This window comes from Globicephala melas, chromosome 6 (assembly GCF_963455315.2).
Source record: "Globicephala melas chromosome 6, mGloMel1.2, whole genome shotgun sequence".
Taxonomy (NCBI): Eukaryota; Metazoa; Chordata; class Mammalia; order Artiodactyla; family Delphinidae; genus Globicephala; species Globicephala melas.
Window position 1 is genome coordinate 1,758,281 of NC_083319.1, and position 23,320 is coordinate 1,781,600.

Below are 23,320 nucleotides of genomic sequence, written 5' to 3' on the forward strand. Positions count from 1 at the left end.
AGCCAGGTCGCCTCAGGACAGGGAGGGCCCTGAGGTCCCTGGCAGGTGGTGTCCGGCGAGCAGGTGGTGACCCCCCAGAAGCAGTCCCTCGCCTTCTCGCAGGGTGGCCTCGCTGCTGGCCTGGTCGAGCCTGGGGCCGCCCTTATGCGTTGCCGGGGCCGGGGAGGCGGGGTTGTCGCTGAGCTGTGCCAGTCCCACCTGCCCACGGCCCGGCCCGGCCCCCCTCCTTCCCAGGAGCACGGCCTTAGGAGTCCGGGGGGGCTTCTGGACTGAAGCAAAGGCAAAACACTGCTGGGCCCTAAACAGGTGTTGAGGGCAAAAGGCTCGCTGTCCCCTGCAGTGTGTGCAGCCTTCCGTGGTCCTCCATCCCTGCCCGGCCAGCCCAGTTTGGGGGAACCGTGGCATAGATGGCTGGCTCTAGGGGGGCTGCTCAGAGGGGATTGGAGCCCCCGAGTGAGAGAGGGGTCAGTGGAAAGCCAGAGCCCACGTGTGACCCCAGGAAGGCAGCACCTCCTGTCCCATCTCGGCGGGGACAAGTCCAAGGAGCTACCTGTCCCTTGCTGCCACCCCCTCCCCTGCCCATCCTGGCTGGAGAGTCACTTTTTCTCTGCCTGGACTTAGTTTCAGGGATCGCCACACCCCGGACAGGCCTCTGCCCCCTCCTGCCCAGACAGTCCCGATGAGCTTGACGTGCTCCAGACACGGCACGCCCGGCATGCCCGGAAGCGGAGGAGGCTGGAGTGAGCGGCAGGGTGAGGGACCGGGCCCTCCCTCAGCTTTGCGCTGGGCACACGGGGCCTCAGGAGCTCATCTCAGCTTGTTGTCACGCGGGGTGGGGTGTGGTATAACCAGGCCACTGCGGGCCGGGTCTCGGAGACCCTCCCCTCCCTCACTCTCCCCTCTGCCACTGGGTTCCGCACCCCAGCCTCTGCTGCTTCCCTCCTGCCGGCCCACGTGTGCCTTGGGCCTTGGCACTTCTGTCCTCTCTGCTTGGGACTCTTCTCCCCGTCTGTCTGCAAGGCTGTCACCTCTCTATCCGGGTCTCTGCTCGGTGGTCAGCTCCTCAGAGACGCCCTCCCCAACCATCCTAAGGTGGCATCGCTGTCCCAGTGCCCGTCTGTCCTCGTGGCGCTTGCCCCTCCCTGACGCCTGACGTGGTCCATCCGTGTATCTGTCTGTTGTCTCCCCCGGAACGTGAGCCCGTAGGGCAAGCATGGGGTCCCCAGTGCCCAGACAGCAGGCACCAGATAGGCCCAGCATGGTCGGTTTTCACACGCCGAGACCCGGGTTGGGGGGTTGTTGCAGAGGCAGGAGCTGGGTCCTTCAGCACAGCGCGGGCTGCGCTGTGGGAGGTTCTGGGTCCTGGGCTGGATGGCTAGAGCCGGAGCAGGAGCTCTGGGTGGGTGGGGGACCGCAGAGGGGATGCCTGGGGTGGGCCTGCTTAGAGCCCACTCAGGCTCCAGGGCCAGTCCTCCGCACAGCCCGCTCCGCGGACCGCAGGGGGGCAGCCAGGCCTCACTCCAGCCCGCCCTGCCCCACGAGGCAGAGTGCTGTCCCTCTGCGTTCCCATCCGCGGGGTCCCGCCGGGGTCAGGGCCCCCTGCCATCAGCGTGATCTTGTGTTCCAGGACTTCCCAGGGCCGGACAGCCACTGCTGCTGCCGACAGGAGGTGGGGCTCGTGCTGGACCCAGCAAGCCTGCCCACCCCGGGAGGCCGGCACCCAGCCCGCGGCAGAAGGGCTCTGCCGACAGCGGCCGCATCGTGATGGGCTCGGCTGGTCCCCGAGTGCAAACCACGATATCGGGAGGAATGAAGAAATGTCCTGTTTTTTAATTAAAAGCAAGCCACGCGCTTTTGGTGGTCTCGTCCTGAGGTACTGGGCGGTGTGCAGAGGGACTGGGCCACCCCTGGGTGTGTGGGGAGTGCGCCAGCTGGGCCCTGGGGTCCACGGAGCCCCTGCACGCTTGGCCTCTAGGGGCCTGTGGAGGGGGAGAAACAGAGCGTTACCCATCTCACGAGAAACACTTGTGGCTCTGGCCTTCAGGCTGGGGGCTGCTCCAAGCGGAAGGGCAGCCCAGCGCCCACCCGGGTGCCGCCGCAGGCATGGGGCGGGCCCACTTCTGCCATCCAGACCACACAGGCCGACCCAGGCGGGTCCCCAGAACCAGTGGCAGCCTGAGTACCCGCAGCCCCCCCGGCAGCCCCGGGCCAGTGCCCTTTTGATTCTGTGCAGGCGTTTCTTTGGCAGGAGGCGGAATCCCCGCGGCCTCTCTGTCCCTCAGGCCTAAAGGAGCTCGGGTGTGGGGTTCGGTTACACCTCCGAGACACTGGCTTTCCTGGAGCTTTGCTCCTGCACGCTGCTCCCCTTTGCTTTCACCTTATTAGGGAAATTTTCCAACACAGAGAAATGGGACAAGTGTGCCCAGCGTGTGTCCTGCCCCCCCAGACAGCAGTCACTTGGGGTCACCTGTCTCCCCTTTGCCCGCACCCAGACACCCCACGTCACGTCACACAGCCGCAGGCTGACTCGCCACGTGGGTGTGTGTGTTTCACTTTGTGCCTCTGGTACTGGGCTCACCAGTCCCAGGTTTCCTTGTGATCTCCTCTGGGCTGTGGGTTATTTAAGATGATGGTTATTTAATTCCCAGACACTTAGTGATTTTCCCGATGTCCTCCTGTTACCGATTTCTGTTTGATTCTGACGTGGTCAGAGAACGTAGCGTTGTTATTATTTAATTCATAAACACACCATGAGGAAGACTCCTTCCTTAGCCTCATGTCATGAAACAGGAAACACTGGGTCACGGAGGGCCCGGCACCGGCCCTCTGCCTGCTGGGTGCGCAGAGCCGCAGCTCCTGCCACTCCTGTACCAGGACTTCCCCCCCAAGACCCTCCAGTCCAGGGCAGGATCCCCCAGAACACGGCTCCCCCAGGGGGCTAGGGGCCTGCCTGTGCCTGGAGGATCGTGCCTGGAGGGTGACCTCGGGCCTCCTGGAGGCCTGCGGGGAGGGCCGGCCACTCAGCAGCGCCTGGTGGTGCCAGGATTCCCGGGGTTTAGCCTACTGACCACCATGGGCCCCGGAGGCAGAGAAAAACCCTGGGGCTGAGGGGCTCAGGACCCTACAGGAAGGGAGCCAGCAGTGCTGGTCAGGCCCCTGCCCACCCAGCCGCAGCCCCTTCCCGGAGCTGTTGCTCAACCTGGCAGGTGGCAGCTCTCTCAGTTCAACCAGTGAGGCCACTCTGGTGAGGCGGTGGCCTGGGGATTCCCGTGGGGCCCTGCTGTCGCTGTCCCGTGTGTCCTGGTGGGGAGGGGCTGCTCCCAGGAAGGGAGAGGCTGAGCCAGCTGCACCATGGGCTGGGGGTTAGGCTGAGGGCCTGCAGCCCCGCCCCCCCCGCCAGCCCCATGCTCTCTTTGGACACGACGCTGCAGTCCTTATGGAACCAGAATGGACGGGACGGTGGCTTGGCCTCGTCCAACACTGGCAGAGCCACGGCTCGTGCTCCCACTCTGCAGGGTCGGGCTGGGCCTCCAGGGCAGGCTCCGGGGCCCTGGCACTGGGCTGGCCGGCGGGGAGGCACCCGGGGTGGGGGGGCGCAGCGCGGGGGGCTCCAAGCAGGAGCCGCTTTCCTCGGGAGCCGGCAGCTTCCACTTCCCTGTCCCCGCCTCCTGGGGCCGCCCTGCTTGGGCGAGTCAGAAGGCAGCGCGGAGATGGTCCCCTGCGGGAGGACAGCGGGCCTCTGTGGGGTTAAGCGGACCCGTCAGGAAGTGCGCGGCTTTCCTCTGGCCCCGCCCGCCCTCTGTCCCGGCAGCCCGGCAGTCCTGCCACACACTGAATCGGGCGGCCCAGGCTGACCGGTGTCCGGCTAGGTGCCCCAGGAGGACCCCGAGGTAGGCCGGCCTGGTGCCCTTGCTTCAGATGGTTGGGAAGCCGCTGTGGCCCAGCTCAGGCTTGGGGCAGGGAGCGGGGTCTGGAGCAGATACCCCAGGAGGGCATCGGGTGGCCTCGCTCTGCTGCCCTGTCCCTTCACAGCCACCCGGTACCTGCTGGTCGTTTCACTGGAATAAGCAGCAGGGCATTGTCAGGTGTGGGACGCGTGGACATCAGGCTAGGAAGGCGGGGACCGGGCCAGACACTCCAAAGACCCCAAGTTGCTGGTGTTTTCATTCAATGCTTTGTCTGTTGCTGGGTGGGTGGGCTGACAGGACAGCGCGAACCTGCTGCCAGCTGCGTCTCTAGGAGGGTGGCCCAGTCCCTTTGGGCTGGAAGCCGGTGTTTCCCACACAGGTCAAAGGCTCAGCCTGCGACGGCGGGGTCAGGGTCTCCGTCCCCACTGCTGGGAGGAGGCCACCACATGGCTGCTCCCGGCTCAGCCTGACCCTGGAGAGAGTGGTTCCCCCACTGGTAGTGTAGAAGGGAATAGCGGCGGGCAGTTTCAGCGTAGATGGTCCCCTGTCGGAGAGCTGGCCTGACGGTCCCCAAGAGTGCGGCCAAGAGCAGGCCTCGCCTGGGAGGTAGACAGGAGGAGCCTGGACGGCTGGTGTCCCAGAGGCTGGAGGAGGCACGGAGCTGCGTTCCAGGCCAGCCCTGGGCGACACAACCACCCCTCCCAGTGCGCCCGGGCCCCTGGCTCTCCCTCCACCGTGGGCCGTCCACAGTCACCCTTCCTGGAGGGCACCCTGTCACCGAGCCTGACCCGGAGCAGGCCGGCCCGGAAGCTGCTAGGTGACTGTTGCGTCACCAGCTGCGGAAGGAGAGGAGGGGATGGGAGTGGATGTGAGCAGGCACTGCCCCGCGAGGAAAGAGGCAGTCCCGCCAGCACAGCCTGGCACCTCGGGGGCTGGGGCTGGGATCCCTCCCCCGTGTGCCAGGGAGGTTGTGCTGGTAGGTGGCGCAAACAGCTCCGTGGGTAGGGGGCAGCCTCCCGCCTGCCCCGCAGCACTTTGGGGTGCTCTGGGGGGACAGGGCCAAAGGAGGGCTGTAGTGCAGGGGAGCATGTTCTCCTAGATGCCACCTGACCCTGGAGCATCTCCACGCCGTTCCCCATGCTTATTGGGGTGACCCAGGGAGAGAAAAAGCCCGGGGCGGCCAGAGGGGCGGGAGCAGGGCCGTGAAGGGCAAGGCCGGGCGAGCCCACGGGAGGAGCGGGGGCTTCTCCCTCTCTTGGCGGCCCCTCTCCTGGACGCCCCTGGGCTGGGTTCCTGGTCTGGCTCTGCCCAGAGCCCTGGCGGGCGAGGCGCAGGCCTGGCTCCCAGCAATGCCTGCTGCTCAGCCACGGCATCCCTCCCAGCCGCCTGCCCCGACTACGCCATGTCCGACTACGAGAACGAGGACGAGTGCTGGAGCGCCCTGGAGGGCTTCCGTGTGAAGCTCATCTCCATCATCGACCCCGCCCGCATCACGCCCTACCTGCGCCAGTGCAAGGTCCTGAACCCCGATGACGAAGAGCAGGTGCTCAGCGACCCCAGCCTGGTCATCCGCAAGCGGAAAGTGGGTCAGTGCCCATCCCCCACCCCCGTCCCCCGGAGGCCCCCCGGCCCCATCTGCCCGCAGCTGTGGTGCTTCACACACAGCTGAGGCCCTGGGAGAGCCATCCAGACCCCCGCCACTGCAGCCTCTTGGGGTTCTGCAGCCTTGCGTGCCCACACGTGTCCTCTGGGTCGCAGGTGTGCTCCTGGACATCCTGCAGCGGACTGGCCACAAGGGCTACGTGGCGTTCCTAGAGAGCCTGGAGCTCTACTACCCGCAGCTGTACAGGAAGGTCACGGGCAAAGAGCCCACCCGCGTCTTCTCCATGATCATCGGTGAGGAACGGGACACGGGCCTGGAGGCACAGGGCCCGGATGGAGGGGCGGGGGATGGTGTGGGTTACAGCCGGCGGCCCCCTCCCCACCTGGTCCCCTCATGGATAAATCGCGTATGAAAGGAAGGGAGCGAGCGGTGTGTGGGAAGGGTGCCAGCTTTGGGCCCGGTCTGAGTGTCACTCCCATCCCGCTCTCCTAACGCTCGTGGAGGGAGCAGAGGCTGGAGGAAAGGGGGACCCGAACTCCGGAGTGGGGAGCAGGTGGGAGGTGGGGTGCACAGGCTGATTCTTGGCTCAGAGGCCCTCCTGCCCAGAAGATCATGTGACCCCGCTAAAGCCATGCCCGAGAGGCCAGGCCTGCTCGCCCCAGCAGCCTGTGAGGCGTCCCCGAGTCGCGTCCCCTGCCTCTCAATCAGGATTAGACAAAGAGGGATGGATACCCAGGCCCTGGGCTGCCCTGCCCTGCCCTGCCCTGCCCTGGGAGTAGGGGGTGGCGACAGGGCTGGGAGGTGAGTTCACCTCCGGGACGGGGGGCAGCCGCAACTGGGAACTGACCCCTTGGCCAGGCTCCCCTGGAGCCGCTGGTCCTCAAGCGGAGGCCGGGGAGGGGCCAGGTGTACCATGCGTCATGTGACGCCCTCTTGGTTCGCAGACGCATCCGGGGAGTCGGGCCTGATGCAGCTGCTGATGAGCGAGGTGATGAAGCTGCAGAAGAAGGTGCAGGACCTGACGGCACGGCTGGGCTCCAAGGATGACCTCGTGAAGGAGCTGAGGGTGAAGGACAGCCTGCTGCGCCAGCACCGGGAGCGCGTGCAGAGGCTCAAGGAGGCCTGCGAGGTGGGCGGCCGCGAGCTCCAGCGCTGCAAGGACGAGAACTACGACCTGGCCCTGCGCCTGGCCCGGCAGAGCGAGGAGCGGGGCGCCGCGCTCATGCGCAACCGCGACCTGCAGCTGGAGGTGCCCTGCGCGGCGGGGCTCCTGGGGTGGGCGGCGGGCGCCGGGGTCCTGGGCTGGTGCTGACAGCCGGTCCCGCAGATCGACAGGCTCAAGCACAGCCTCATGAAGGCAGAGGACGAGTGCTCGGTGGAGCGCAGGCACACGCTGAAGCTCAAGCACGCCATGGAGCAGCGGCCCAGCCACGAGCTGCTGTGGGAGCTGCAGCAGGAGAAGGCGCTGCTGCAGGCGCGGGTGCAGGAGCTGCAGGCCTCCGTCCAGGTGGGGCCCCGGGGGCCGAGCCGGCGGGGCGGGCGCGGGGGGGCCGGCCTGGGCCTCCCAGCCCCGCTGTGCTGCCGCCCTCTCCCTTCGCACCCACAGGAGGGGAAGCCAGACCAGAGCAGCCCCTACATCCAGGTGCTGGAGGAGGATTGGCGGCAGGCGCAGAGGGACCTCCAGGAACAGACCGCCACCATCTTCTCCCTGCGCAAGGACCTGCGCCAGGCCGAGGCCCTGCGCGCCCGGGTACGCGGCGGGCAGGTGGGGGGTGCGCCCTGGGCCGACTGAGCGGGGCTCCACGTCCCTCCTTCCCCCCGCCTGGAGGCGAGGGCCGGCCTTCCGCCCCACCTGGCGCCCGCGCTCCCCGGGCACGTCGGGGCCCAGCTTCGGTCTGGAGCTCTGGGCCGGCGGGGCCACAGGCGGTTCGGCTGACTGCCGTCTCCCGCAGTGCACGGAGGAGAAGGAGATGTTCGAGCTGCAGTGCCTGGCCCTGCGGAAGGACTCCAAGATGTACAAGGACCGCATCGAGGCCATCCTGCAGCAGATGGAGGAGGTCGCCATCGAGCGGGACCAGGTAGGGGCCGCGCAGCCCTCCCCGGACGCAGTGGCCTCTCAGGGATGCAGTTGTCACGGTGGGTTTTCAGGGAGCACAGACAAAAGCAGTTCATGCTCGTTTAGAAACGTGAACGCTAATGAGTTAATCCCCTTCCTCCACCTCTGCCCCACCTGCTGCCAGGAAGTCCACGCTCCACCTTCTGCTGTACCTGCCAGCCTTTTTTCAGCGTACTTGTAGTTTCATTTTTGTTTTATAAGAGTGGAAGCTTTCTGACTCGTTTTGCAAAGACTTCTTTCGCTTAAAATGCCACGGGCGCCTTGGCCGGCTGCACTCTTCTGGGTGGGGAGGCGGCGCCCCAGCGCAGGGCTGCACCTGCTTCTTCGTTTCCCATCACTTTCCTGTCACGGCTCGGGGTCGTTTCTGATCAGCTACAGCTGTCGCCTCAGTCACTTTCTGGAGGGTGATTGGCAGTCTGTATAGGAGCCTGAAGAGGTAGATTCCTTTTCCCCGGCAAACTCACTTAGAAAGCCCTCTCATGGGAATAACAGAAACGCAGAGAAAGCCCGGCAGATGCGTGCTTCCCTCAAGGCCGTGAGCAGCAGTGCGGTCTGGGGCAGCAGGTGTGAAATGGGCACAGCTCACCTGACAGGACAGCTCCTTCCCGGAGCTGCCCGAGCAGAGCCCCCCCTCTGCCTCGTGCATGGCCAGCAGGGACGCGCAGCCTCTGGTGGCACCCAGGGCAGGCCACCCGCCCAGGGACGCTGGCACCTGGCCGCCAAGGTGAGTGGCAGGGTTTTCTCTGGTGGGTCCCGAGTTGGAAGCTGGCACAGAAATTTAGGATGTCCTGTTACTAATCCAGCCCTGGCTGTCGGGGTCTATGGAGGCAGGGGTGTGTGTTAGCTCCTGGATCATTGCTGGACGCGAGGCTGGCTTCCTACAAGTGTGCCTCGCAGCCGCAGCCTCCTGGGCCTGTCACTGTGGGTCGTGGGCTGGCCTCCTGGGCTGACCTCAGTGCCCCCGCCATGGGGGACTGGCTTGATAAAGCGTGGGGTGTTCGTCTTAAAGAATGTTACATGGCTGTCAACAATCGTGTTCTTGGTCAAGCTGTACCCAGGAAGTACGAAACGCACGTGTGGGCACGTGAACACGGCTGAATGTGCCCAGAGAGCAGGACTTGACCCTGCAGGGTCAGCAGGGGCTATTCTCAGGGGTATTCTCTTCTTTATATTTTCTGAGCTGTCCACACTTTCCATTCTGAGCCTGTATTGCATCTACAACCCCCAAAACACGAGTGACATCCTCGGTTAAGAAAGGGGAAGAGGCCAGCGCTGGCCCCCGCCCCGTCCCCGGCCATGTTGCTGGAAATTATCCCAGGAGCACTGCTAGAAATAAGGCGGGCTGTGCTGAGAAGTGAGAGAGCCGGGAGGGGAAATGAAAGACCGGGGGGTTGCGGGGGGGCAGGGAGACGGGCCGCGCCTGCCCTGCCCTGCCCTGCCCTGCGCTGCCCCACAGGCCATCGTGACGCGGGAGGAGCTGCACGCACAGCACGCCCGCAGCCTGCAGGACAAGGACGCGCTGCGGAAGCAGGTCCGCGAGCTGAGCGAGACGGCGGATGAGCTGCAGCTGCAGCTGTTCCAGCGCGAGGGCCAGCTGCTGGCGGCCGAGGGCCGCCTCCGGTGGCAGCAGCTGGACACGTCCGTCCTGGTGGGCCTCCCCCGGGGCCTTTACGGTGTCCCTCAGTCAGAGAGAACCATGGCTCTGCCATGGTGGGGCTCTGGGGGTGCGGCCACATGGGGGCAGGTGTGTCCCTAGAGACTGCAGACCCCAGAGGAGGAGCCACCAAGGGGCCTGGGCCTGGCCTGGCTCGGCCACAGCTCTGCCGCTGGCTCTGGCAGGTCCCCAGACGTTCCTGAGCCCCTCCCTCCTCTGTAAGGTTGCCCACCGAGCCCTCGTGGAGGTGGGCTGCAGAGCTGGCATAGCTCAGGGCCTGGCAGGGTGTGTGTGGGGGGTGGGGCGTTCTGGCCAGGGGCCAGGCCCAGCCATGGCCTGGAGGGTGGGCTGGCCTGGGACCCCACCCCGTGCCCTCGAGTGGCTCGGTCTCCCCACAGCCTGCTGACCGACCCCTCTTCTGTGACCACAGAGCTCCGACCTAGAGGACGGCTCACCGAGGAACTCCCAGGAGGTGAGTGTGACTCTGGGGGCGGGCCCAGGGCCAGCCTCACCCCGGACTCCCGGCCACAGCCTCTGCCGGACCACAGTCCCACTGGGTCCCTCAGAAGCTCTGGGAGCTCAGCCCACCACTGGCCATCCTCCCAACGCCCGGCTGGGCAGCGTAGGTCCCTCCCTGAGAAGCCGGCACAGGGGGTGACGGCAGTGGGGAGCGCAGCAGTGGGTGGGCAGCGCTGAGGGTCAGGTCCTGTCCTGGCAGACTCGTGGTCTAACCAGTTGCCCTTCTCTCTTGGGAAGCTCTCGCTCCCCCAGGACCTAGAGGAGGACGCCCAGCTCTCAGACAAAGGTGAGGAGGCGAGCGGCCTGTCCCGGAGGATCTGGCTAAGGCCTCCTTCTGGCCGCAAGCGGGCACCCGTCCCGACCTTCAGCACGCACACCGCATGACGCCGGCACCTGGGGACACGTGCCCCAGCCCTGGCCCATAGACCTCCACAGCCCCACTTCACAGATGGGCACACTGAGGCCCAGAGGGATAAGCAACCCCCAAGGTTCCCCAGCCAGCAAACAAGAGCCCCATTGGAACCCGGGGCCCAGGCTTGCAGGTCCACATCCCACCTCCCACCTTGAGAACACGCCTGGCCATCGCAGCCCACTCAGGCCCCGGGATTGCAGAGTGGAGGCACCCTGCCCTCCAGAGCAGGGAGCTGGGGAGGTAGCCCCTGCCAGGAAGTGGAACAGAGCAGGGAAGGAGGGACAGCTCAGGGTGACTGGGGCCTTAAGGTGGCAGGGGCGGGATACTTCTGCCTGCCTGGGCACAGGACAGCAAGTGGCAGGGAGATGGCCCAGTGGGGATGACAAGGGGCTGGCTCTGAAGGTGGGTGTCAGATGGGAGTTTGGGAGGATGGGTGGTGGTGGTGGCGCCACCGCAGAGGTAGTGTGTGAAGCCAGATGGACTTCCTCAGCGTCAGGCCTGACCCCAGCTTCTTGAGGGGCGCTGAAAGAGGAAGAGGCAGCAAATGGAGAAGTAAGTGGTTGGTCTCTCTGCTGCTGCCCAAAGACATGAACTTGAGGCCAGTGAGCCCCCACGTGGGGACAAGCGGGCAGGACCCGCAGGCAGTCAACGGGAGGGGAAGGCTGTTGGCCCAGCCGTCCTGGGAGCCCCAACCCAGGGCTGATGCGGCCCCTTGCGGGAGGTGGCGCAGGCTTCAGGGTCAGAGGCCAAGGAGGAGGGGAAGGCCTGGGCCTGGGCCTTTCCCACCACAATGTCCCCAAGACCTGGAAGCCACAGTCGCCCATCGTGGACAGTTTAGGGGAGCCAGCCCATCCGAGCACTTTTCCTGTGGGTCCTGAGCCCTGGGCCCATCCAGGCCCTGGCAGATGTGGAGGGAGCCCAGCAGCCTGCAGTGTTCTGCTCCCAACGCTGCAGTGCCCCAGCCCTGGCCCCTGCCCAGGGACGAGGCGCAGCATCTGCTCCGGGAGCCAGGAGTGGGAAGTGAGGTCTCTGAGCCCCAGTCCCCATGTCTATACAATGGGAATGCTTGTGGGGTCCAATAAGGACCTAGAAGGTGGCACAGGACTGGCCCGGGCTAGGGGGTAGAAGTGCTGGCGAGCGCGATCCTGGCAGGTAGGCAGGACCAAAAGGTACAACCTCCCTTGCAGGCGGCCCGGCCATCGGGGAGAGCCCTGAGCAGCCCTTTGTGGCTCTGCAGAAGGAGCGGCTCTCACTGGCCCCCAAGGTAAGGCTGCCTGGGGTCCCTGGAGCCCTGAGAGGCCCCTGGTGTGGGTCTCAGTGTGAATGATAACGAACGAACGGGGAGAGTGGTTCCTCTACCTGGACGCCTGGGGGGTGATCACAAGGTCTCTGCCCATGGGCTCCTGGGGTGTGGGTTTTGTAATGTGAAGCTGAGCCCCCTCCCTTCTTGGACGAAGCAGCGGGAGAGGGGGCAGGGAGCGGGCCCATCTTCTGGATGGGGCGCAGCGTTAACCTGAGTGGGAACTCGGCCTCACTGTCCACTGCACGGAGCCCGACGGCAAGGGGGCCGCACCGGACACTGTAGTAGAAGGAACACTGGCCTGGAGCCCATCCCTGCTGGCTGTGCGTGCGTCCCAGGCCAGTCCTGTCATCTGAGAGAAAGCGCGTCCCGCCCGCCCGGCCCCCCGTGCGCAGCCCCAGGGGCGGGGGTGGGGCCCACGCGGGCGCTGGCCGGAGCCTGAGCCTCGCCCCTCCAGCAGGACGCAGGCCTGAGCGGCGGGGAGCCCCCCGAGAAGGAGAAGGGGCGGCGGCGTCTCAAGGAGAGCTTCGAGAACTACCGGAGGTGGGCCCGCGTGGGCGGAGGGCGAGGGGGGCTAGGGAGCGGTGGCCCCGCGCACACCTGCGCCCACCTGCGCCGCCTGGGTCTCCCGCAGGAAGCGGGCCCTCAGGAAGATGCAGCACGGCGCGAGGCAGGGGGAGGTGGACTGGGAGAATACCACGGGCAGCGACAACACCGACACCGAGGGCTCCTAGCCGGCCCCTCCGTCCAGCCGCGCGTCGTGGGAGGAGGACACGGCGCCACCTGGGAGCTGCCTCGCTAGGCCGCCTCTTCCTTGGCGAGCACGGGCTTGTTCTCTGTGTGATGCACGCGCGTGCTGCAGTGTTAAAAATGCATCCCCGTCAATAAACGACCGCAGTCCGGACACCACCGCCTCCGACGGTCTTGCTGCCTCGCGCACCCTCCGACCCCGCGCCGGCCAGCGCGCAACGCCTGCCGCCAGGGGGTAGCCGAGCGCGGCCCGCCGCCGGGACGGAAGCCGAGCAGGGCCGCTTCCCTCGCGCGCCCGCATCCGAGACGGCGGCGGTGTGGCCTCCGCGGGGCGGGGCGGGGCGGTCTCGGCTGCGCGGGGCGGCCGGCGGGCGGCATGGCGCGGGCGGCGCTGGGCCTCTTGCCGATACTGTTGAGCTGCGCGCGGCCCCGGGGGCCCGGCCTGAGGTGGCTGTGGGGGCGCGGGGCCCGCCTGGAGGCCGCGGAGAGAAGGCGGGCCTGGGGTTGGGGCTGGCGGCGCTTGAGCTCCGAGCCAGGACCCAGGCCGGCGCACTACCAGCTCGTCTACACCTGCAAGGTGGGCACGTGGCGGGGGCGGGGCCGGGGCCGGGCCCGGGCCCACACCTGCGCCTGGCGCAGGACGGCGCTGCGGGACTGCGAGGAAGTGTGAGGTTGTCCTCAGGGGGCGGGGCCTTCCAGGAGAGGGGTGGGGCTATCCCTCGGGGGCGTATCCTTCTGGGAGAGGGCGGGGGGCATGCGGGGTGTGGCTAACCCGGGGGGCGGGGCCTTCCAGGAGTGGTGGGGGTATCACGGGGGGGAGGGGGCGGGTCCTTCTGGGAAGGGCGGGGCGGGAGCAGGGCTTCACCTCCTAGTCTCCACCAGGTCTGTGGGACCAGGTCCTCCAAGCACATCTCCAAGCTCGCCTATCACCAGGGTGTGGTCATTGTGACCTGCCCCGGCTGCCAGAACCACCACATCATCGCCGACAACCTGGGCTGGTTCTCGGACCTGTATGGGAAGAGGTGAGGCTACCCGGGAAGGGTTGGGGACAGAAGTCTATATTCCAGTGCTGGCCTGGTCCATCCTGAGTCTGGAGCCCCAGCCAACCTCCCTGGGGCACCGTCCTTCTAGTGAGGATTACAGAGCCCACATCTCCAGCCCAGCTTCCTTATCAATACAAGAGATGTAGTTAAATTTGAAATTCAGATAAAACACAAGTAACTTTTTAGTAAAAGTGTGCTCAAGATTGGAACATGTTTTGATTTGCTAAATCTTCCACCCTAGATCAGCTCCTTCAGCCTGGTTCACTGCCTGACTTCTGCCCTCACTGACAGCCTGTGGGGGCAGGTAGGACCTGGTTACATGTCAGGGCCGCGGGCCGACCCTAAAATGAGGGCGTCAGACTAGGCTGACTCTTAAAGGCAACAAATTGCCTTTCACCCTGTGGTTCCTTCACCCTACTAGGCGCTCCTTCCTGAGTGCCCGCTGTGGGCAGGGATCCTGGCATGCACTGAGTGCCCGCTGTGGGCAGGGGTCCTAGCATGCACCGAGTGCCCGCTGTGGGCAGGGGTCCTGGCATGCACCGAGTGCCCGCTGTGGGCAGGGATCCTGGCATGCACTGAGTGCCCGCTGTGAGGCAGGGATCCTGGCATGCACTGAGTGCCCGCTGTGGGCAGGGATCCTGGCATGCACTGAGTGCCCGCTGTGGGCAGGGGTCCTAGCATGCACTGAGTGCCCGCTGTGGGCAGGGGTCCTGGCATGCACTGAGTGCCCGCTGTGGGGCAGGGATCCTAGCATGCACTGAGTGCCCGCTGTGGGCAGGGATCCTGGCATGCACTGAGTGCCCGCTGTGGGCAGGGATCCTAGCATGCAGCTTTCTTGTCCTCTGCTGACACCGGTTGGTTGACTGCACCGTACTTGGGGGTGTGTGTGAGATGGAGTGGTCAGGGCCCTGGGGCTGCAGGGTCAGCCTCACCACCTTGTGGAGAGCAGTGGGGGGGCAGTGGTCAGGAGCCTCCTGGCTGCATGGCCCTGATGCCACACCAGCACAGGGACTCATGTGCTCGAGCCTGGCCTGGGGTGCTCTCGAGGGACCAAGATGCGGGACAGCTTCGGGGCCTGGAGTGTCACGGCACCTCCGTCTTTCTCAGGAATATTGAAGAAATCCTGGCGGCCAGAGGGGAGAAGGTACGCCGAGTGGCTGGCGAGGGGGCCCTGGAGCTCGTTTTAGAGGCTGCGGGGCCCCCCAAATCCACCACTGCTATGGAAGGGGCTGAGGACCAGGATCCCACCCACCCTGGCAACAAAGAGGCCAGCTGACCCGCCTTGTGCCTCCAAGAAGGATGCTCCGGCCCTGAGCCACGCTGGACTTGCCTGTTCCTATCAATAAACCAACATCACTTGCAGATGCTGGGACCTGGGGCTCTCCTGTCATCCCTGGTTCTGGCGTCAGAATGACTCACAACAAGCCCCTCCAGGCTGCAGGCCAGGGCCTCCTGTGGCTGCTGGCCATGTCTGAGTGGGAAGGGGCTGGATGTGGAGTCTGAGCCCCTCCTGGCTGTGGCTGTGTGGCCTTGGGCAGGTCACTTTGCCCCTCTGAGCCTTCGTCTTCCTGTCTGCAGATGAAGATGCTCACGGTGCCACCTCGTCAGGAGTATAGGTGGAAAGATGGCACTCAGGACGGGCACGGGGTGGCTCAGCCCCGCCACGCCCCCAAGTGTCAGGGCCCCAATGTTGTTGTTTTTTTTTTTTGCCACGCCACATGGCGTGTGGGATCTTAGTTCCCCAACCAGGGATCAAAACCGTGACCCCTGCGCTGGAAGCGGGGAGTCTTGACCACTGACGGTCAGGGAAGTCCCAGGGCCCCGATCTCGATGGCCCGTTAGCCACTGTTCTTCCTGGGAGTGGGGTCAGCACCCCCAAGCCCCACCGGGGGTCCTGTCCCTCTGGCCAGACACAAGGAGGCCCTGTAGATCCTTCTGTGCCGCCTGCCGTCTCCTCGACGCCCCCTGGATGGCACTGGTGAGCCGGTGCCAACCTCAGCCCTGACCCTTGGCCACTGGCCAAGCCAAGTCAGCAGGCTGGGCTGCTCACCGTGGCTGCAGGCGGGCCAGGCGGAGTGGGAGCTGGGCTGCTGTGGGCCTGGCGGTGGGCCGCCTGCCCCACGGAGTGTCCCCCTCCCCGGGGCTGTGCAGTTTGTCTCCCAACCTCGTTTGCCCGCCTTCTCAGGATGTTCCTGTGTTTATGAAAGCATGTTCATTTCCAGAAGGTTCTGGGCTGTGTGACCTTCAACATTGATCACCGGCCACGATCTCGCAGGATCCCCGCAGGATCCGAGCTCCTGACGGCGCCCCCGTCAGCACGGGCCTCGGCACTGCTCTCCAGGCGCCGGCAGCTCGTGCTCCGACTCGAATACCCGCCGTTCTTCCCGTGGTGAACAACCCCCTATTATCCTGCCCAGAGCCTCCTGTGACATTTGCGGAGTCAGTCATGGCGGACGAGCCAGCCCCAGGCGTGCTCCTCCACGGAGGCCCCGAGGGACCCGCTGGCCTTGAAACGCCAGAGCAGCGGGGCCTCGCTGCCGCCACAGGGTTGGAACCGGGTGTGGGGCGGCCCAGGGAGCTGGCCGGACTCTGAGAACGCAGAGCGGGGACCCAGGGAGCTGGCCGGACTCTGAGAACGCAGAGCGGGGACCCAGGGAGCTGGCCCGACTCTGAGAACGCAGAGCGGGGACCCAGGAGGGCCACGCAGGCCAAGCCCTCCCTCCATGGGCGGTCTGGACATGGCTGCTCGCCACATCTTTTTATTGTCTGCTTTCTGACGTTTTGAAATCTGGGCCCTCTGACCCTGGAGAGCTGGTCAGTTCCTGGACACGGCAGGGCGAGTGCACCCAGGGCAGGTTCCGGACGACTCGGGCAGCCCCTCCACCCAGAGCCACTGAAGACCTTCTCACCGGCCGAGCAGGCCTGCTGGCCCTGCCTCACTGTTTCTTCCCACAGAAACCACAGGAAAGGCTCCGGCCCATCCTCCCCTGCCTCCTGACCAACGCTGGTGCCTCCCCGTGTGGCCCCCGCCCAGCCGCCGTCCATCTCCAGTCCCTTCTCAAGGTGCCCCTGGCTCCTTCCACGCCCCCCCCCAACTATCTTCCATCCCTCGTTCCTGGCCAGGACCCTCTCCAAATGGTCAGATTAGGGTATCTGGGCCAACCTCCTGTGATCCTGTGACAGCACGTCCCCAAGCGTAGTCTTCTGAGGACAGCTTGATGGGCAACGCTGGGTTCCAGGACATCAAACAAACTTCTTCCTGCAGGACTTCTCAGAGCCTTTAGCATCCTGGCCTGGCTGTGAGCCACGGAGAGGCATGGTGCCCCGCGATACTTCCCGGAGCACTGAGAACTCTCTGGGGTGGGGGGTTGGGGGCTCCACCCTTCCCCGTATGGGCCTTGTTCTCAACCACCCTCCCTTTTCTTTACCTCACCCAGGAGAGACTGCAGGATGGCAGGCTCGGTAGGGAGGCCTGAGGTTCCCTGTGCCCCGCTGGGGGCTGCCCCACACTGCACTCCACGCCTTCCAGCAGCCTCGTCTCGGCACCAGAGCTCCTCTGGGAGGGGAACGTGGGGCTCAGGGCTGAGGTGTGGGCTTTGGAGGACACTTGGGCTCCCACGCCAGCACCCTCACCGGCTGTGTGTCCCTGGGATTGCCGCTTCACCCCTCTGAGCCCTAGCCCCGCCCCCCCAAGCCCGTGTGCGGGGTGGGCGGGAGCAGGGCCAGCCTGGGGCGGCAGGAGGGCACTGCTCCCCGGCCCCAGGCCCTGGCACGGTGCAGGCTTGCTCACCCAGGTGGAGAAGTCACTGGGCCTCTGAAAGCACCAGCACCTGTGCCAGCCCTCATCCTGACACGACAGCTTTCGCTTGGCAGACTTTATTTTTTTCAGGAAAAACAGAAGAACAAATGTACCTCTTGGGTTGGAAAAGACCCCTTGACAACACGGCAAACACACGTGTGAGCGACAAATACGCACGGACATCGGGTGCGTGGGGCGGCCGAGCAGGAGCCTGTGCTCTGACCTCTGACCCCACACCTGCCGCCCTACCCTCGCCCTCGGGGCCCCTCCGCCCAGAGCGCCCCGGGCTGTACTGTACCGAGGGGCGGGGGCCCGGCGGCCCCCCCAAGCTCAGAGGGTGGGACCTGGGGCTGGGTGAGGCGCCACGCAAGAGGGCAGCCTGGGGGCCGTGGGGCTGCGGCTCGACCCAGGGACGCTCCAGGAGAGCTGGAGATGGGCCCTACAGGAGGCGGGCTGAGGGGGGGGGGGTCTGGGCGAGGGCGCCGGCCACAGTCTCCCCAGAGGCCTGTCTCCTGCCCAATCCCGAGGGCCGACTCACCCCACGGGAGAAGGCGTGATGTCATCTCGCCCCACGGTGGGGTTGAGGGCTGGGTGCTCACCATGGCCACAGAGCTGGAGCCCTCGCACCTGCCGCCCACCCTGGCATGGTCAGGGTGCAGACCCCTACCAGCTGGTGTTCCCAGAACCGGGCCGGCTCAGTTCCTGGGCTCCTGGGCTTGGAGCTGAGGAATGTGGAGCTCACCCCCTTCCCTCCGCGCCCTGCCGGCTCAGGAGCACGTGCCTGGTGGGGCTGGGGACCCCACGTAGGAGCCACTGCCTCCACTGCCTGGCAGGCTACAGGCTTCCTGGGACTGGCCTCCTCCTCCAGGCCGGGTAGGAGGGAGAGGAGAAGGGCTGGGGGGGGCCCTCCCCAGGGGTGAGGCCGGCTTCAGGAGGACAGAAACGCCCATGCCGCTGGTGGCCACAGAGAAGAGGCTTCAGAGACACCTTTGGGGGTTGGGGTCAGCGGGGTTTTCACATTTGGCCGGGCGGGGGGCAGGGCGGGAGCGTGGAGGTCTGGACAGCACCGGGCTTTGGGGCCGACATGCTGAAGGCCCGGCCTGGGGCAGGAGCGGGGCGGGGCGGGGCAGGCCTGCAGGAAGCTGCGTACCGAGAGGGGCCGGCGCAGGACAGGAGTGGGCCCCGGCCCGAGCCTGCTGCCCCGGGGAGGGGACGCCACGGGGGCCGCGTGCCCAGCGTCCGGCTCAGTGAGGTGGGCTGGGTGGCTCAGAGCCTGCCCTCAGCTGTGGCCTCGGGAGGAGCTGGCTTCACGGGGGGTGCTGTGGGCATCCTGGACATTTGTGAGCCCCCCCGGGCCGCCGCCCCGGTCCAGGAGCGGGGGTGGGGCGGCCCGGCTGCGGGTGCGAGGCCTTAGCTGGCGCCGGGCTGGCACTGCTGCCGGGGCTCGGGGGCTCCGCCCACCTCCTGCTCCGGGCTCCCAGCGAGGTCCACCCGCTGCTCGTCCATCCGCTTGGCCTGGACCCTCTGGATGAGGCTGAAGAAGTCCTCGTCGGGCATGGTGGGGCCCCGGGGCAGCACGTCCGGTGGCGGGCAGCGCTGGTCGTCGATCCTGGAGGACTGGGCAGACGTGGACACGCGGGTCGGCGGCCTCGCTTCCCCAGGCCTTGGAGGGCCCAGTCCAGCGCCTGGGCCCGGCGCTCAGAGGCCCCAGGGACAACTCGGCAGCAGTGCCAACTCAGGAGGGCCTCCCTGGGAATCAGCTCCAGGGCACAGCTGGGAGCCCTGACCCCGAGAACGGCCTACCCGGCGGGCGAGCTGCTGTGGGAGCCTCCCAGGCCTGCTCTTAAGGCCGCCAGACCGTGGTGTGTTCACGAGCCCCGGGGACAGGACGGGGTGCAGCTCCCGGAGCTGGTGGTGCCGAGCCCCCCCCAGGGCCCCCTCGGGTCAGGGGGCCGGGAGCCAGCATAGCCTGTGGGGCGTGCGTGTGGGCGGGGGTTCTCGGTAGGGGCTGCTTTTGAGGCTCCTTGGACTCGCCCAGAGCTGCACTTTCCTCTCCTCCATGGGGAGGAATGTCACATCTGGAAACCTTCCAGCTTCCTGCACGGGGGGGGCTATGAGGCTGCCCCCTCCCCAGCCATTTCACTGAGGGTTTCCTGACCCTGAAACTCCACCTGCAGTTCTGCCCTGCCCAGACTGGTGGGTGGCTGCACCCCATGGTGTCGACCAGACCCCTCCTGCCCTCTGCACTCTGGGGGTGCCGCCTGGCACCCCCAGGAAGGCTGGAAGGCTGGAGGAATACCCGGTGAGGCGCCCGGCTCCAGGCTCCTGCACTGTAGGCAGGGGCCGGCCTGAGGATGTCCTGGAGTGACCTACTCAGGGGGTCCAGGAGAAGGCCCATGGGTCTGAGCACCCACGGGCACTCAGAGACACTGGCTGAGCCAGCCTGGGGTGCAGTCCCGCGTGACGCACCCTGAGATGGAGGGCCCAGGCCCTGCGTGGAGCCTCCCGGGGAGGGGCCCTGAGCTGACCGGGGCCGAGGGGCCTGGGGGGCAGGCGGGAGGAGGGTGGCGGAGCCCACCTGGCACTTGATAAGCATGTTGAAGAACTCGTCCCCCGGCTCCTGGGGGTCCCCGTCTCCACGCAGGTGGCCCAGATTGTTATGGGTGATACGCAGCCCGGGCAGGCTGCCCACGCTGGCCCGCTGGTCGTCCAAGCGGCGGCTCTGGGAGCTGGCGATGAGGTCGAAGAACTCCTCGGTCTGGGGGGAGGCCGTCAGCGAGGGCTGGCCTGCGGGGCACAGGGGGTCAGGCCCGGGGAGGCAGGGACCTAGCCCACTGTGCCCCCGGAGCCCCCAGCAGCCTCTCTGCCGACCCCAAACCCCAGCTGCTCTCCGCCGCTCCTGCCGTGGGCCCGACGCCCGCCTTGAGGGCCTCCAGGGGTGACAGAGCAGAGAGCCTGGCTTCCCGCACCCGCTCCGAGACCGCTGCACCCCGACACGGTGTGTTCCGGAGAGTGGGATGATTACACGCTTTCCGGGATGCAGCTTTGGGCAAGGTGGGGCTCACGGTGACAGGGGGCACGCCCCGCCCTCGGAACACTGCAGTGGAGGGAGGGGACCGGCGCCGGCCCCCGCGGGCTCACCCATCCTCTCCTCCAGGGTGGGGGCAGCCGTGGCTTCAGCGGCTGCGGGCTGGCCCTCCTCCAGGGGACAGCGCTGGTCGTCCATGCGGCTGCTCTGGAACTTGCTCAGCAGGTCAAAGAAGCACTCCTCGTCGGAGGAGGGGGCCCGGGGGATGCTCTGGGGGGCGGGACGGGCAGTCAGTGCTGGCTCTAGGCCAGCCACAGGTGGCCCTGCTGTGGTCACCAGCCCCTCACAGACCCCCGGACGCAGCTGAGTGCTGCTCGGCTTGGGCCCCTCCCGCTCCCAGCACCACCCCTGCCCCCCCCCTCCTCCCTGGTGCCCCCCGGGGGCCCCTACTGGGCCCTTGTGTCAGCCGCCAGCAGTGAGTGCCACCCATGCCTGTGCACCTCCGGAGCCCCAGTACCCAGCACAGCGCTCACCAGTGTCTGCTAAACAAGTAAACGAGTGAGTGAGGGACTAGCCCCCTGGCAGCCCGTGATGCACACTGGACGTGGCGGTGCCAGGGCCCTGGCAGCGGTGATGCTGGACCCAATTGTGCCAACCATGTCAGGTCACACCACCAAAGGCAAGGAGCCCGAACTGGGGAAGGCGAGGGCTTCTGTGTTCCCAGTCCCACCCCTTGTGGGGTCTGGACAGTTTTATAAGGTCCCCAGAGGACAGCAGATGTGTGCGGGCCACGCTAGAGACAGTGCTCTCATCCCCCAGCCCCTCCCTCTGCGTGCTGGCTGAGGCGGGAGTGTGGTGGGCCAGGGTCTGCTCTGGGTGGCTGGGGAGAGCCAGGACGCCAGGCTGGGGGCCCTGGGTTGGTGGTTGGACCACAGGGGCTCTGGAAGATGCCCTCAGTGAGCATGAGTGTGCAGCCCGGGGGCTTCCCTGGTGGCGCAGTGGTTGAGAGTCCGCCTGCCAGTGCAGGGGACGCGGGTTCGAGCCCTGGTCCGGGAAGATCCCACATGCCGCGGAGCAACTAAGCCCGTGCACCACAACTATTGAGCCTGTGCTCTAGAGCCCGCAAGTCACAGCTGCTGAGCCACAACTACTGAGTCCACGAGCCACAAGTACTGAAGTCCGCGTGCCTAGAGCCCGTGCTCCACAACAAGAGTAGCCACCGCAATGAGAAGCCCGCGCACCACAGCGAAGAGTAACCCCCACTCGCCGCAACCGGAGAAAGCCCGCGCGCAGCAACGAAGACCCAACGCAGCCCAAAAAATAAAATAAAATAAAATAAAAAAGAAAAAGTTACATTAAGTGGGCAGCCTGGGCAACGGGGAGGGCTGACCTTGGGCTAAGCCAGCTGACCCAGGCAAGTCCCACTGCTGGGTCAGAATGGGGGGAGGGGCCGCAGTTCTGAGGCAGTGGGTGGGATAGGGTGAGAGCAGGTCCCTGGGTCAGGCTGAGTCCCAACGGGCAGGGTGGCCTCAGTTCACACCTCCATGGAGGGCGTGGTCTCTCAGGGGCTGCCCAGAGGGCAGGACCAGAGCAGGCCCACCCCCAGCGCCAGCCTCACCAAGCCTGGTCCAGGGCCCTGCGGGCTGACGGCTGGATGGAGTGGCTTCCAGAGGACACTCTGGGCGCTAATCGGCACCCCACTCCCTCCGCCCCGAGAAGCCGGCCCCCCCTGCCCAGCCCTGGCCCGTGCATCTCCTGGCTGGCTGGCTGGCTGGCGGCCGCCTCGTCGCTCAGAGCCCTGCCTGAAACGTGTGAGCCCCAGAGCTCCCGACGACCCAACACCAGCCCGTTTCACAGAGGAGACTGGGGCCCTGGAAGCTGCACAGCCTGGGCTCCCAGAGCACAGTGAGGGCCGCTCCGAGCTGGGCTCAGGCCCTGGGGCAGTGAGGCGTCCGAAGGCCAGGAGGACCCACTGGCCGACGGCAGGGAGGGGCAGCCGAGCGGGTGGTCCCTCCGACCTGTGCCGGCAGGTGGCAGCTCGGAGGAGACCCCACCGGGCTCAGGCTCTTGGGTCGCACCTCCCCACCCCCTGCCTGGCCAGGGCGGGCCCAGAGCCAAGGCCGGAGCCGGGGGATTCAAAATCCACCCCTGAGGGCTCTGCTCTCCTGTGGTGCCCAGGAAACCTGGAGGGAAGGGAGAGCCGGTGCTCAGGGGCCCATAGGGGCCTTGGCCAGGGGGCTGCACCTAGTCCGGGCCTCCTGGGGACCTGCAGGCCCGGCAGAGAGTAGCTGGGGACCAGCGTCAAGGTGGGGTCTACGGAGAGGTGCCCCCCCAGGCGCTCGTGGGCTCTGCTCACAGGCTGGGGGCCCCCGGCTCCGCCAGGTGTGGGGTGAGCACAGCGTCTTGCCCCAGCTGGGATCTCCCAGGTGAACCATGGGCCAGGTGAATGGAGCCAGGCCCCTCCCAGGAAAGGTGTGACCTGGGGGTCCCACTTCACTGGGCACACGTGTCCCCAACACTCCTCCAGCCTCCCCTGGGCTGCAACTTGGGCTCAAGAGAGGCACCTGAAGGAGAGGGGGGTTTGCTGTAGGCCTCTCACGGCGCTATCACCACCGTGGCCAGGGCTGGCCTGAGGGCCCCGCCACGGTCGTCCAGACAGGCTCCCGAGGCACTGCACCACAGCCATCCCAGCCTGAGACCTGGGACTGGCCCGGGGCCTGGCAGCTCTCACCCTCCCCGAGCCCGGGGCCACCTGTGAAGGGTGGGCGCCCCCTCATGCAGGGCACTGCTGGCCTGGGACCACAGGCACGGGGGAGGCCCACGCCCCTTGCTCAGGACACCGGCCTGAATCCCAGGAGGACACGTTCAGGGGACCTGGAGGCCACCCCATGCTCCCGCCCCCCTCCTCTGCCGGACTCGTGCTCCCTCCGCCCGGAGGTCAGAACTCCCTGAGGCTCACTCCAGCCCCACCGCAGAGGTTTCAGCCCATCTTCTCCCCGGGAAGAAGGAGCCAGCCCTGGTCATGCAAACTCTCCCCTCCAGCCGGCCTGGCCAGTTCCCCAGGGCTGCAGCTGCCCTGGCTCCCGAGCTGCCCAGGACGGGGACGTCCGAAGGCAGGTGAGTGCGGGTCCACGCACGGGACTCACCCCCACTGAACTGGCCCGGGGGAGGCTGCCGGGAAGCGGACC

The 23,320-nt window shown here is 66.6% G+C and overlaps 4 protein-coding genes across 11 annotated transcripts in view; 3 read left to right on the forward strand and 1 right to left on the reverse strand.

The window, feature by feature from the left end:
* SNAPC4 (small nuclear RNA activating complex polypeptide 4) overlaps positions 1-1,852 on the forward strand; it is a 25,794-nt gene extending 23,942 nt beyond the window's left edge. For 3 of the 4 annotated variants that reach the window (XM_060300156.1, XM_060300157.1, XM_060300158.1), the window contains one exon: positions 1,628-1,852. In XM_060300156.1, the coding sequence (XP_060156139.1) occupies positions 1,628-1,765 (138 nt within the window). In that variant the 3' untranslated portion in view covers positions 1,766-1,852. Of the gene's footprint in view, positions 1-621; positions 753-1,627 lie in introns of all 4 variants that reach the window. The other variant, XM_030838279.2, reaches the window with a different exon arrangement.
* On the forward strand, positions 1,761-12,567 carry CARD9 (caspase recruitment domain family member 9). Of its 3 annotated transcripts, none has more exons than XM_060300161.2 (13): positions 1,761-1,873; positions 5,291-5,494; positions 5,667-5,804; positions 6,456-6,760; positions 6,839-7,018; positions 7,118-7,261; positions 7,464-7,589; positions 9,084-9,275; positions 9,712-9,753; positions 10,038-10,086; positions 11,400-11,476; positions 11,970-12,055; positions 12,147-12,567. In XM_060300161.2, exons 2-13 carry the CDS (start codon positions 5,311-5,313, stop codon positions 12,244-12,246), a joined length of 1,623 nt encoding a protein of 540 aa, XP_060156144.1. In that variant the 5' UTR covers positions 1,761-1,873; positions 5,291-5,310; the 3' UTR covers positions 12,247-12,567. The 3 variants fall into 3 exon arrangements, with proteins under 3 accessions (XP_060156144.1, XP_030694165.1, XP_030694166.1); XM_030838305.3 differs by lacking the exon at positions 1,761-1,873 and adding an exon at positions 3,618-3,890; XM_030838306.3 differs by lacking the exon at positions 1,761-1,873 and adding an exon at positions 3,618-3,890 and having other exon boundaries at positions 11,973-12,055.
* A 2-nt stretch (positions 12,568-12,569) lies between these two features.
* On the forward strand, positions 12,570-21,441 carry DNLZ (DNL-type zinc finger). 2 transcript variants are annotated; one of them, XM_060300162.2, is made up of 5 exons: positions 12,570-12,839; positions 13,145-13,284; positions 14,413-16,368; positions 16,571-20,158; positions 20,262-21,441. In XM_060300162.2, the coding sequence occupies exons 1-3, from the start codon at positions 12,639-12,641 to the stop codon at positions 14,579-14,581; spliced, it is 510 nt and encodes a 169-aa protein (XP_060156145.1). In that variant the 5' UTR covers positions 12,570-12,638; the 3' UTR covers positions 14,582-16,368; positions 16,571-20,158; positions 20,262-21,441. The 2 variants fall into 2 exon arrangements, with proteins under 2 accessions (XP_060156145.1, XP_030694170.1); XM_030838310.3 differs by having other exon boundaries at positions 14,413-20,158.
* The window catches only part of GPSM1 (G protein signaling modulator 1), a 29,194-nt gene continuing 24,255 nt past the window's right edge, over positions 18,382-23,320 (reverse strand). For both annotated transcript variants that reach the window (XM_030838283.3, XM_060300160.1), the window contains exons 12-14: positions 20,246-20,402; positions 19,683-19,891; positions 18,382-18,721 (exon numbers count right to left, since the gene is read on the reverse strand). In XM_030838283.3, the coding sequence (XP_030694143.2) occupies positions 18,515-18,721; positions 19,683-19,891; positions 20,246-20,402 (573 nt within the window). In that variant the 3' untranslated portion in view covers positions 18,382-18,514. The remainder of the gene's footprint in view (positions 18,722-19,682; positions 19,892-20,245; positions 20,403-23,320) is intronic.

Bases quoted from the DNA above. Each gene is read 5' to 3' on its own strand.
- CARD9 (XM_060300161.2), top strand. From the start codon at position 5,311: ATGTCCGACTACGAGAACGAGGACGAGTGCTGGAGCGCCCTGGAGGGC. The intron at 6,761-6,838 runs GTGCCCTGCGCG...CCGGTCCCGCAG, and splicing joins ACCGCGACCTGCAGCTGGAG to ATCGACAGGCTCAAGCACAG. The intron at 10,087-11,399 runs GTGAGGAGGCGA...CCTCCCTTGCAG, and splicing joins CGCCCAGCTCTCAGACAAAG to GCGGCCCGGCCATCGGGGAG.
- DNLZ (XM_030838310.3), top strand. From the start codon at position 12,639: ATGGCGCGGGCGGCGCTGGGCCTCTTGCCGATACTGTTGAGCTGCGCG. The intron at 12,840-13,144 runs GTGGGCACGTGG...AGTCTCCACCAG, and splicing joins AGCTCGTCTACACCTGCAAG to GTCTGTGGGACCAGGTCCTC. The intron at 13,285-14,412 runs GTGAGGCTACCC...CGTCTTTCTCAG, and splicing joins TCGGACCTGTATGGGAAGAG to GAATATTGAAGAAATCCTGG.